Here is a 12,711-nt window from a genome sequence, read left to right on the forward strand (position 1 = left end):
AGCTGCTGCTTGGCTTCTGGCCCCCTTATCTGCCCCTGCCCCACGCGCCCTGGCAGCACCATGAGCCGCCAGCTTCTGCCTGTACTGCTGCTGCTGCTGCTCAGGGCTTCGTGCCCATGGGGTCAGGAACAGGGAGCCAGGAGCCCCTCAGAGGAGCCTCCAGGGGAGGAAATCCCCAAGGAGGATGGGATCTTGGTGCTGAGCTGCCACACCCTGGGCCTGGCCCTGCGGGAGCACCCTGCCCTGCTGGTGGAATTCCGTGAGTGCTGGGGCCAGTGGGGCTGGGGACCGGCGGGGACCGGCAGAGCCCACCTGGGGGCCCCACCCTTTGCCGGCAAATGCAGGGCATGTGCCCAAGAGGGGCCTCCCCGCAGGCACTTGCCCCCACTGTGCCCAAGAGGGGCCTCCCCGCAGGCACTTGCCCCCACTGTGCCCAAGAGGGGCCTCCCCGCAGGCACTTGCCCCCACTGTGCCCAAGAGGGGCCTCCCCGCAGGCACTTGCCCCCACTGTGCCCAAGAGGGGCCTCCCCGCAGGCACTTGCCCCCACTGTGCCCAGGAGCTCTCTAGGAGGGGCCTGGGGGTCTGGTTGGGGCAGGCAGGAGCAGTGTGGTAGTACTGGGGGTACCCACAGGACTTGAGAACACCTGTGCCTCCCTGCTCGGCCAGCGGCCACGGTGCCAGAGTCACCACCTTGCCAGCCACTCCTCCAGCTGCCAGGGGCATCCCACAGACTCTGCAGAGGCCCAGGCAGTGTCCAGGCTTTGGGGGCCCATGGAGGTCCCTGACGTGTGTGCCCTGTGGTCTTTACGCAACCCTTGACACACATAGGAACTGTTCTTGCCTAGGAGGCCTTCACAGGCAGCCACGTGGGCCCGGGAGCCCCAGCCATACAAGGCACGAAAGGGAGGGGTCTTTTTATGTTTATTTTTTGAGATGGAATTTTGCTCTTGTTGCCCAGGCTGGAGTGCAATGGCCCTATCTCGGCTCACTGCAACCTCCGCCTCCCAGGTTCAAGCAATTCTCCTGCCTCAGCCTCCCGAGTAGCTGGGATTATAGGCGTACGCAACCAATCCCGGCTAATATTTTTTGTATTTTTAGTAGAGATGGGGTTTCTCCATGTTGGTCAGGCTGGTCTCGAACTCCCAACCTCAGGTGATACGCCCACCTCTGCCTCCCAAAGTGCTGGGATTACTGGTGTGAGCCACCGAGCCTGGCTGTTGGGGGAGGGGGGTGGTCTTTCGAGCTCTCCCAAGCCTTACTGGTCCCTGTGCTGCAGCCTGGGGGGCCACGAAGAGGCACTGGTGCTCGGCTTGTCCACGGCCAGGGCTCAGGGCAGAATGGAGCAGCACGCTTGTTCCCTACTGGGTTGTCAGGTGTGGAGAGGGTGCTCCTGGGGTTGTGGTGGCCTGGGGCACTCACGGCCCCATCCCCCAGATGCCCCGTGGTGTGGGCACTGCCAGGCCCTGGCCCCCGAGTACAGCAAGGCAGCTGCCGTGCTCGCGGCCGAGTCAACGGTGGTCACGCTGGCCAAGGTGGACGGGCCCGCGCAGCGCGAGCTGGCTGAGGAGTTTGGTGTGACGGAGTACCCTACGCTCAAGTTCTTCCGCAACGGGAACCGCACGCACCCGGAGGAGTACACAGGTGAGGGGCAGGCCGGTCACGGGGGGGCGGTGGCCAGGCCGAGGCTGAGGGGGACTCCCTGCAGGACCACGGGATGCTGAGGGCATTGCCGAGTGGCTGCGACGGCGGGTGGGGCCCAGTGCCACGCGGCTGGAGGACGAGGCGGCCGCCCAGGCGCTGATCGGTGGCCGGGACCTAGTGGTCATCGGCTTCTTCCAGGTGAGCCACTGGGCATGGGGGGCCGGGCCATGAGGGCAGTGACTGTGGGTGGGACCGGGTGGCCTCACAGGGCCAGGCCCCTCAGGACCTGCAGGACAAGGACGTGGCCACCTTCTTGGCCCTGGCCCAGGACGCCCTGGACATGACCTTTGGCCTCACAGACCGGCCGCGGCTCTTTCAGCAGTTTGGTCTCAGCAAGGACACTGTGGTTCTCTTCAAGAAGGTAGGTCAGGCCCAGGTGAGGGTTGGGGTCCGGCTGCCGCGCCCGCTGACCCACCTGCTGCTGTCCAGTTTGATGAGGGGCGGGCAGACTTCCCCGTGGACGAGGAGCTTGGCCTGGACCTGGGGGATCTGTCGCGCTTCCTGGTCACACACAGCATGCGCCTGGTCACGGAGTTCAACAGCCAGGTGCGTAGGCTGCAGTGCCTGGGCTGGGGGTGTCCCAGGGTAGAGTCGTCCAGGGATGGGGGTGCCCAGGCTGGGGGTCCTGTGGAGTCATGAGCACCCTCCCTACTGTAGACGTCTGCCAAGATCTTCGCGGCCAGGATCCTCAACCACCTGCTGCTTTTTGTCAACCAGACGCTGGCTGCGCACCGGGAGCTCCTAGCGGGCTTTGGGGAGGCAGCTCCCCGCTTCCGGGGGCAGGTACTGGGGTCCAGGGGGAGGGGCAGCTGGATGGGGGCAGGTACTGGGGGGCTGGGGGAAAGGGGCAGCGGGAGAGTGGCCGGTGCCAGCATGGAGTCCCTGCCACAGGTGCTGTTCGTGGTGGTGGACGTGGTGGCCGACAATGAGCACGTGCTGCAGTACTTTGGCCTCAAGGCTGAGGCAGCCCCCACTCTGCGCTTGGTCAACCTTGAAACTACTAAAAAGTATGCGCCTGTGGATGGGGGCCCTGTCACCGCAGCGTCCATCACTGCTTTCTGCCATGCAGTCCTCAACGGCCAAGTCAAGGTCTGCTGCAGACTGCTCATAATGGAAGGGGAACCCTGACGTCATCCCACCAGCTTGGCAGGGGGTGGGAACAGCAGCTCTCAAAGCCCCCTGCCCCTGCAGGCCCCGCAGAGGCCCCCCTCAACCCGGCAATTCTCCCAACCCCGCGGTTCTCCCAACCCCAACCCCAACCCCGCGGTTCTCCCAACCCCAACCCCGCGGTTCTCCCAACCCCAACCCCGCGGTTCTCCCAACCCCGCGGTTCTCCCAACCCCGCGGTTCTCCCAACCCCAACCCCACGGTTCTCCCAACTCCGCGGTTCTCCCAACCCCAACCCCGCGGTTCTCCCAACCCCAACCCCGCGGTTCTCCCAACCCCAACCCCGCGGTTCTCCCAACCCCAACCCCGCGGTTCTCCCAACCCCAACCCCGCGGTTCTCCCAACCCCAACCCCGCGGTTCTCCCAACCCCAACCCCAACCCCGCGGTTCTCCCAACCCCAACCCCAACCCCGCGGTTCTCCCAACCCCAACCCCAATCCCGCGGTTCTCCCAACCCCAACCCCGCGGTTCTCCCAACCCCAACCCCGCGGTTCTCCCAACCCCAACCCCGCGGTTCTCCCAACCCCAACCCCAATCCCGCGGTTCTCCCAACCCCAACCCCGCGGTTCTCCCAACCCCAACCCCGCGGTTCTCCCAAGCCCAACCCCGCGGTTCTCCCAACCCCGCGGTTCTCCCAACCCCGCGGTACTCCCAACCCCGCGGTTCTCCCAACCCCAACCCCGCGGTTCTCCCAACCCCAACCCCGCGGTTCTCCCAACCCCAACCCCGCGGTTCTCCCAACCCCAACCCCGCGGTTCTCCCAACCCCAACCCCGCGGTTCTCCCAACCCCAACCCCGCGGTTCTCCCAACCCCAACCCCGCGGTTCTCCCAACCCCAACCCCGCGGTTCTCCCAACCCCAACCCCGCAGTTCTCCCAACCCCACGGTTCTCCCAACCCCAACCCCAACCCCATGGTTCTCCCAACCCCAATCTCAACCCCAACCTCAACCCCAACCCCATGGTTCTCCCAACCCCAATCTCAACCCCAACCCCATGGTTCTCCCAACCCCAATCTCAACCCCAACCTCAACCCCAACCCCATGGTTCTCCCAACCCCAATCTCAACCCCAACCCCATGGTTCTCCCAACCCCAATCTCAACCCCAACCCCATGGTTCTCCCAACCCCAATCTCAACCCCAACCCCATGGTTCTCCCAACCCCAATCTCAACCCCAACCCCATGGTTCTCCCAACCCCAATCTCAACCCCAACCCCATGGTTCTCCCAACCCCAATCTCAACCCCAACCCCATGGTTCTCCCAACCCCAATCTCAACCCCAACCCCACAGAGGTCCCTCACCCCACCAAACCCCGCAGTTCTCCCAAACTTGAAGAGGACCTCCCTGTCAGGCCCTGCAGAGGACCTCCCCCACCACCCCCCCACACAGAACCTCCCCCCCCGCCCCCCTGCTGACCCCGCACAGGACCTCCCCCACCCCCCAGGCCCTGCACAGGACCTCCCCCCCACCTGCCCCTGGCCCCGCACAGGACCTGCCCCCCACCTGCCCCTGGCCCTGCACAGGACCTCCCACCCACCGCCCCCCCACACAGAACCTCCCCCCCCTGCTGACCCTGCACAGGACCTCCCCCCCGACCCCCAGGCCCTGCACAGGACCTCCTGAACCCTGCAGAGGACCCCTGGCAAAGCACCTGTCCTGGTTTCCCTCAGCCCTATCTCCTGAGCCAGGAGATACCCCCTGATTGGGATCAGCGGCCAGTTAAGACCCTCGTGAGCAAGAATTTTGAGCAGGTGGCTTTTGACGAAACCAAGAATGTGTTTGTCAAGTTCTGTGAGTGTTGAGGGAGGCAGGGGTGGTGTGGGCTGGGCAGGGGCTGCCCAGATGGCTGTGCTCAACGGCTCCCATCCTAGATGCCCCGTGGTGTACCCACTGCAAGGAGATGGCCCCTGCCTGGGAGGCACTGGCTGAGAAGTACCAAGACCACGAGGACATCATCATTGCTGAGCTGGATGCCACGGCCAACGAGCTGGATGCCTTTGCTGTGCACAGCTTCCCTACCCTCAAGTACTTCCCAGCAGGGCCAGGTCGGAAGGTATGGCGGACAGGTGGCTGGGGAGGAAGCCAGGGTGCCATCTTGCTGGGCGGGGGGCTGGGCCCGTGTCCTCCAGATTCCCCTGCCTCTTCTCAGGTGATTGAATACAAAAGCACCAGGGACCTGGAGACTTTCTCCAAGTTCCTGGACAATGGGGGCATGCTGCCCAAGGAGGAGCCCCCGGAGGAGCCAGCAGCCCCATTCCCGGTGGGTGTCCCTAAGCCAGGGCTCCAGGCCTCTGCACAAATCCTCTTTACACAGGGCTGGCAGGGGCGGGGGCAGGGGTAGGCTGGGAGCAGAGCTTCGAGCTGCACTTGTGACCCTTTCTAGGAGCCACCGGCCAACTCCACTATGGGGTCCAAGGAGGAACTGTAGCTGCCCCCGTCACCCCCGCCATCACTGCTGGACAGGAGCCACCCCCTTGGGTACCAGAGGGAGCTGTGCATTGTCAATAAAGAAAGAGCTTGGTTCTGGACTCTGTGTGCCTGGTCCCTCAGCAAGGCTGGCCTGATGCAGCTCTGCCCAGCTGGGGGCTCCAGGGCAGGAAGGTGGAGCACGTTCCTGCTCTAGCCCTGCCAGCCTCTGAGTCACAGGTGATCCCCATGCCTGCTGGAGGCCAGTGTGCCCTCCTTTACCAGGGGGGCTGAGGCTGGGAGACCCAGGCCAGGCCCCACCTGCAGCAGACACACCACAGCCAGGGCAGGTTCAAAAACAGTTTTATTTCATTATTATCCAAGTACCTTTGAAAAGATAATTGTACAAGTGTCATCGCATGAAAAACAGACTCGGGCAGCCCCTGCTGGCCCTGGCCTGAGAAATGTACATATTTACACGGGCCCTCAGAAAGGAGGACCCGGGACTGCACAGCCGGCGGCCGGAGGCAGGTGCAGTGCTCCGTCGCCGATTCACACAGTGGCAGGCAAGAGACTAGCTGTGTTGAAGGCACTCGGTGGTGCGTACAATTGACAGAGGCCCTGCAGGCCTCTGCATCCGGGCCTGGGCCCCAGCCAGGCCAGGGTACGTGGGCAAATCCCAGAGGGAAAGTAGATCCCAGCACACGTGCCCAAGGGAGGTGCTGGGGGATGGGGGGGGGGGCCACCTGAAGCTGGCAGCAGGGACCTCGGCTGCCCCACTTGGGCTGGGCCCTCCAAGTATTGCTATGAGGAGTGGTCCAGGCTGCCTCCTTGGGGGCAGGACAGAAGCTTGTGGACCACTTGGAGGGACCCCCTACCTGCCTCTAGACACGGGTAGACCACAGGGATGGGTGGTACACCCAACACTGTTCCCCATCGGGCTCCTGAGTACCAGGTCATCTGCCTGGCCGTGACACCCGTGCCCACCAAGGGCCTCGCCTGGCGCAGCAGCCAGCCCACCAGCCGATCAGTCCACCTTCTCCACTTTGCCGATGATCTTCTCCTCAAAGACGGGCAGGACGGTCTCGTCCTCTCGAACCTCCTCAAACACCACCCCACAGTCAAACTCGTCGCTCACTTTCTTGAAGTAGTATCTGCAGGACGGAGGTGAGGAGGGCAGTGAGCAGGCAGCACCGCAGATGGGAAGGAGGCCTGTGGCAGGGGACGGCGTGTCCACACCCCCATCCCGAGGAGCCTCCTGTCCATGCCCCACGGCCCCCACTGCATGTGTGCCCCCCTCCCAGGGCAACAGTGAACAGTGCAATGACCACATGTGGGTGAAGTGGGCAGCCATGGGGGGTGAGTTCACTGCCTGCTGGGAGCACCCCGCATCCCCCTGGGAGTACCTGCCCCAGCCTCTCAGGAGTTGCAGGGGGGAAGTGGACAGGTGTGGGGTGTCTGCTTCCCAAGGGCTGAGCCCCGTCATGGAGGTGACCCCAACTGGGGCCCTCCCTCAGCACCACATCTGCAGTCATGGGGTGTTTGCACAGTGGCTTGTGGACGGTGGGAAGCACCCGCCAGGCTCTGCCAGGCTCTTGGGGTCAGGCCCCCTCTGCTCACCGCCCAGTGCTCACTCGGGAGTCTCCAAGGCTGGCTGCACGCAGGGCCCTGCAGGGCTGAGTGGCCCAGGGCGAATGAACCTTGGTAGGAGGGGGCTTGGCTTTTCAGTCAGGCAAAAGCAGATGAATCCAGGGCCTGGAGACAAGGTCAGCCCAGGGGAGCCTAACACAAGGTTCAGACCATCGTTGTCTAGGGGTCTGGCCTCTGTTTTCCCACCCCGAAGATGAGGGCCCTGGACGGGGGTCCCTTTGGACCCTCTCAGTCCTGTGGGGCTGCAAGCCTGATGCCACCCTCAGCCTAGGGCTTGGAGAAGTGGCTTTAGTTGCAGATGAGGGACATGGAGCTGAAATGGCCGGAAGCCCTTTTTCTTTTTTTTTTTTGGGCGGGGGTAGAGACAGAGTCTCGCTCTGTCACCCAGGCTGGAGAGCAGTGGCGTGATCTCAGCTCACTGCAACCTCTGCCTCCCGAGTTCAAGCAATTCTGCCTCAGCCTCCCAAGTAGCACACCTGGCTAATTTCTTGAGTATTTTTAGTAGAGATGGGGTTTCACCATGTTGCCCAGGCTGGTCTCGAACTCCTGAGCTGAGGCAATCCGCCCACCTCAGCCTCCCAAAGTGCCAGGATTAGGACGTGAGCCACTGTGCCCGGCTGGAAACCCTCTTTTTCATACCGTTGGGCACCCACATACTCGTGCGGGGAGTGGGCACCCCAGCCCTCACACTCACCTGTAGCTGCCCTTTTTGGTCAGCAGCTCCTTGAACTGGCCCAGGGTGACCGCACGGCCCCTCACCAGGGTGCGGTAGGGGATGGGTTCCCCGCAGAAGTAGTACGCCACAACGATGCTGTCACACGGCTGGGCACTCCCGCCGCCCACCTTCCTCTGCGATCTTGTCCTGGGGAAAGAGATGCAGCGGTGGTGCCTGGTTTTGGACTGAGGTCCCACAGGGTCCCTCCTGCTGGCCTCAGGCTGCCAGTGTAAGGCGGGGCAGGCCTGCAGGGGTGAGCAGCACCCCATTCAAACACCTGGGGCCCGAGGCCCCACTGCCCCCACACAGCATCTCAATCTGGGATCTAGCCCACTAGCAGTGGAGTCGACTCCGCTCACTGGGAGCACGAAGGTCTCCCTGCTGCCTCACAGCCCCACCCTCGACTGGCCAGGGCCTGGCTGCCAGGTGCACTGCAGCTCCCACCTCTAGGATGGCAGGGCAGGCTGCAGGGCTCCTATCTCAGGAAGACCTACGGCCCCCAAACCTTAAAAACATCTGAAGGGCAGGGATTGGACAAACAGAACTGTGCATGATTTCTGGAAAACCTGACCCCGCAGCGAAGTTTGTCGGAGGACTGGGGCGGGGGTGGCCAGCAGGCCCTTCAGAGGGGGCGGGGCTGGCACCGTCTCCTGCCCAGGCTGAGCTGGGCCCTCCTCTTACAGGTGCTGTGCTTCCACAGCAGTGCTGGGATGACGGGCGGGGCCTGGTTGCTCTCGCCCCCCCCACTCGGCTACCCCGCCGCCACCTGTCCTCCAAGTGACTCCAGAAGCTGCCCCTGGCCCACTGGGGTTCAGCCCTTGGGCCTCCTCCTGGCTGGGTGCACCAGAGGCTTCCAGAGCCAACACCAGGGCGGGAAGGCCTCATGGCCACCTGAGCCACGTGACCGTCCTCTGCACATCAGGCCCCCAGCCACGTGGGCTTAGACGTCCTCCCAGTGCCACATCCTCGGAGCCTCCTGGAGCCAGGCCCATCGGAGAAGAGCCAACACGTGGGGGCTGCCCCAGGGACAGGTGAAGGCTGCCCCAAGACCGCCTACACGATGAGGGCCACAACAAACCTGCATCTGGGGCAAGCCTGGCAAGGCCTGGGGGACCCTTGTTCTCAAGGCCCCTTTTGGGGTGTGCCCCCTCCTCCTGCCACCTTGAGCACATAAAGGCGCTGTCAACACGGCCCATGTGGGATCACATGGTCTGAGCCCTTTCTCACGGGCTCAGAGCAGTCAGCATTGTAGGTGGGAGCAGAGCCCCGACTCACTGACTGCACGGGCTGGACAGACGCGCATGGTTGAGACCCACACTGCAAGCAGACGCGCCCCGGGCACCTCAGCACCTGCAGCCCCGAGCCTGCTCAAGTCAGGCCTGGCAGGGACCGGCCCGTTCCAAGCCGGGTGGAGGCGCAGGCAGGTCTCTGCCCCACAGGGAGCCGGGCCGTGACACCTGTGTGGATGCAGGGGCTGGCTGTGCCCAGGCCTCCAGCCGGGCCTTTTGGTCACTTGTCATCATGCTGGACAGTCAGCGTCTCCTTTGATGGAGACAGGAGAAGGCTCTCGGGCAGCTTCGAGTCTGATGCCACGGGACCCTCTCCTGCCACAGCTGCTTCTGAGCGTGGTACCCGAGCTCAAGCCCCAGGATGGCGGCTCTATGATGGGACCTGGCTTGGGACGCCCGGGCTGGGGTGGGCAGGACCGGGAGGACCCTCAGGACGCACGTACTCTGTCTCGGAGAGCTCCATGTCCGACACGGCTGGTACCACGTGCAGCACCGGCGCGCACGCTGGCCTGACGCAGGCACGTCCCCGCCGCATAACCTCCTGCACATACCTAGGGAACAACCCGCGTCAAAGGTGGCTGTGCCGGCGGCCACCAGCCCTGGGGAGGGAGCCTCGACCAATGCTGCTGCGCAGGGACGGACGGAGCGTGAAGGGCCCGAACAACCCGCCCTGCGCAGGCTCCAGTTTGCAGGGTAGACAAGACACGGAATCCCCTCCTAGGCCTGCCTCGGTGGTGCCCGATACTGCAGCGCGCCCCACACTCATGATCCGGGCACCGACCCCCTGAGTTCCCTGGACCGCACTTTGGGGAGCTTCCAATCAGGGGTGCTGGGATCCCACCACCTCATCCCCTCTGGTGGGATGACATCTCGTCCCGAGAGTCTGTCCTTCGGTCTCTTGGCATGAATTCCCCACCGATGGCGTGGACACTGGCTCTGGGGTGTGGCAACTTGGTCTGCACCTCAGGGAGGCTGAGGGCCCCCCGGCGCCACAACTGAGGCCATCCTGGGGCAGCACAGCAGCTCCTCTCACGTGGACACCTCCACCGGGGTGCACTGGGCGACCTTGATGGTGGTTTCTACTCTGACATCCTGACAGGGCCCAGCGCCCAACCTGCCTCTGGGCCTTCACTCCGTCTCCCCAGCTTCTCGCAAAAACCCACATCCCCTGGACGGACAAACCCAGCAACTCTGGGTTTCCCCATGGGGGGAGGCTGGAGCCCAGCAGCCAAACGGGCGGGAGGGTCGTGTCTCAGAACGGCGGCAGTGGTCCCACGGCTCAGCGGGCATCCCCTGCCATCATGTGGGGCCTGTGGGTACCAGGGGAAAGGGCAGACGCAACCTGAGAGACCCCTGCTCAGCCCAGCAAGGATGGGCTCAGGAAGCCCCGGCAGGAGAGCCCACACACGCCCAGGGCCTCGGACCTGCTGCACACGATGCCCGCCACGGCTCATCTGCCAGCCCAGTCACACGCCCCAGCTCCGAGCACCACACTGCACAGCCCGGTCACACCACAGCCCGGTCACACCACAGCCCGGTCACACGCCCCGGCTCTGAGCACCACACACCACAGCCCAGTCACACGCCCCGGCTGCGAGCACCACACTCCAGGCTCCTGCATGGCAGGGGGCTCCAGCTCCTTGTTGGCCGAACACGATCACAGGGTCACAGATGTTTGGTCATAAAGTGGTCACCCTTTGGGTTTGAGGTAACTGTGACCCTTTCTGGCCCCAGAGCTGTCATTAGGCTCACAGCCTGGCAGAAGCTCAGGAAGCTTTAATGACTTGAGGCCACACAGGCTTTCAGCTGGGAAGGGTCTGAACCCTGATGCTGGTTCGGCACAATAAGGCCCCTAGCCACAGCCTCCCTGGAGTGGCACAGCCCCAAAGCTGGAGGCCCGGGAGGCGGGCCTGGACCCCAGGCCCCAGGTGACCCAAGGTGGACAGGAGGAGCTGGTGACCTCTGAAGGCAACCATGGCCTCTGTGACCACAGCCCCAGGGCCTGGGTGAGCTATAGGCTCCCAGGACCCTCAAAGAGACACTGATCTGTGGGGAATTCCAATGACCCAGGATGGCCGAGAAAACTGGCCTCATGAGCAAGCTGAAAATGGAGAAGCCAGGTTCTGGCCTGGAGCGAAAATGCTGCCCACACAAAGGGGAGACCTCCCTGCAGCCCAGACGGAAGCCTCCCTGCCCTAGGGAGAGAACAGGGTCTGGCTACGGAGCCCAGAAGACCAAGGAGGGCGCAGTGAGGAGGGCTGTGGCTGGACATCCAGGATGACAAGAGGACACAGTGAGGAGGGCTGTGGCTGGACGTCCAGGACAAGAGGACACAGTGAGGAGGGCTGTGGGCTGGACGTCCAGGACAAGAGGGCACAGTGAGGAGGGCTGTGGCTGGACGTCCAGGAAGACAGAAGGGCACAGTGAGGAGGGCTGTGGGCTGGACGTCCAGGATGACAAGAGGACACAGTGAGAAGGGCTGTGGGCTGGACGTCCAGGATGACAAGAGGGCACAGTGAGGAGGGCTGTGGGCTGGACGTCCAGGACGACAAGAGGACACAGTGAGGAGGGCTGTGGCTGGACGTCCAGGATGACACTTCTGCATCTGCACGGGTTTCAGAACCACGTAGCTTTCCGACCGTGCAGAGCCACTCAGGGCTCCTGGGATGCAACTGTCAAGAGGCAGCCGCCATGCCTCCAGGACCCCTGCCCTAAAGCCCAGGCTGCCCAGCAGTGAGCAGCCTCTGGCTGGGGACCAGCGTTCCCCACACACTGGGGCCCTGCAGCCTCCCTGCAGACTGGGCTCAGGTTGAGGAGGGACCCCGCCTCCAGAGCAACGAGCACGGCGGCCTCGGGTGTGTGAAAGCTCCAGCCCCAGCCTCCGTCCACCGCAGGGTGGCCTGCCACGTGGCCCCTCAGTGGTTCTCAGTGGAAGGAAGGGCCCAATATGGCTGGCGGACACCCAGAGGGCCGTTTTTCCCCTGAAGACCTCAGGCCTCGGGGAGCTTCAGCCCCAGGAGCGGTGCTGTAGTAACCCCCGAGACCCACCCCACCCCACGACGCGGCCGTACCTCTGCTTGGAGGGTGCTCGGCTGGCTCTCTTTTCTTCCTCCTCCAGACGTCGGCGCGCCTCCTCCAGCTGGGTTAGGGGGTTGGGAGCCGGGTGGGGTGGCATCGTGGGGTCTTGGATGAAGAGGTGGGAGGGCTGCACGGAGGTCCGGAGCTGAGGGCCGGCCCAGGGGTGCTCAAGGGACAAGGGTCTGGAGTTCTCGTGGGGCTGTGGCTTCCTCGTCCCCGAAGACCTTGGGGAACAAGAGAACATGCTGTGGCTGTGGCCGACACCCTGGCCAGGTGGCCTGGTGGGGCTACACTCATCTCACAAGGGCAGCCTCCTTGAGGGACAGGATGGGATGGGGCACTGGGGCCTGGCCACCAAGCCACACGGACGTCCTCCACAGACCACACAATAAAAACATCCCGGCCAGGCACGGTGGCTCCCACCTGTAATCCCAGCATTTCGGGAGGCCGAGGCGGGCGGATCACCAGAGGTCGGGAGTTCGAGATCAACCTAACATGGTGAAACCTCATCGCTACTAAATATACAAAATTAGCTGGGCGCCTGTCATCCCTGCTACTCTGGAGGCTGGGGCCCGAGAATGGCTGGAACTGGGGAAGTGGAGGTTACAGTGAGCCGGGATCACGCCACCGCACTCCAGCCTGGGTGACAGAGTGAGGCTCGGTCTCAGGAATAAAAAAGACAACAAAAAACCTACCCTCATTTG

At 63.8% G+C, this 12,711-nt stretch overlaps 2 protein-coding genes across 8 annotated transcripts in view; one reads left to right on the forward strand and one right to left on the reverse strand.

The window, feature by feature from the left end:
* Positions 1–47: 47 nt before the first annotated feature.
* PDIA2 (protein disulfide isomerase family A member 2) lies at positions 48–5,397 on the forward strand. Of its 3 annotated transcripts, none has more exons than XM_055099236.2 (10): positions 48–1,642; positions 1,707–1,840; positions 1,926–2,063; positions 2,132–2,248; positions 2,360–2,485; positions 2,594–2,791; positions 4,540–4,660; positions 4,741–4,922; positions 5,019–5,129; positions 5,253–5,397. In XM_055099236.2, the coding sequence occupies exons 1-10, from the start codon at positions 1,105–1,107 to the stop codon at positions 5,295–5,297; spliced, it is 1,710 nt and encodes a 569-aa protein (XP_054955211.2). In that variant the 5' UTR covers positions 48–1,104; the 3' UTR covers positions 5,298–5,397. The 3 variants fall into 3 exon arrangements, with proteins under 3 accessions (XP_054955211.2, XP_054955212.2, XP_034807518.3); XM_055099237.2 differs by having other exon boundaries at positions 2,420–2,485; XM_034951627.3 differs by lacking the exon at positions 5,019–5,129.
* Positions 5,398–5,621: 224 nt separating this feature from the next.
* AXIN1 (axin 1) overlaps positions 5,622–12,711 on the reverse strand; it is a 74,855-nt gene continuing 67,765 nt past the window's right edge. For 3 of the 5 annotated variants that reach the window (XM_063598115.1, XM_063598116.1, XM_063598114.1), the window contains exons 8-11: positions 12,001–12,231; positions 9,373–9,480; positions 7,620–7,787; positions 5,622–6,429 (exon numbers count right to left, since the gene is read on the reverse strand). In XM_063598115.1, the coding sequence (XP_063454185.1) occupies positions 6,303–6,429; positions 7,620–7,787; positions 9,373–9,480; positions 12,001–12,231 (634 nt within the window). In that variant the 3' untranslated portion in view covers positions 5,622–6,302. The remainder of the gene's footprint in view (positions 6,430–7,619; positions 7,788–9,372; positions 9,481–12,000; positions 12,232–12,711) is intronic. The other 2 variants (XM_063598118.1, XM_063598117.1) reach the window with 1 other exon arrangement.

Source organism: Pan paniscus, chromosome 18, assembly GCF_029289425.2.
Source record: "Pan paniscus chromosome 18, NHGRI_mPanPan1-v2.0_pri, whole genome shotgun sequence".
Lineage (NCBI taxonomy): Eukaryota > Metazoa > Chordata > Mammalia > Primates > Hominidae > Pan > Pan paniscus.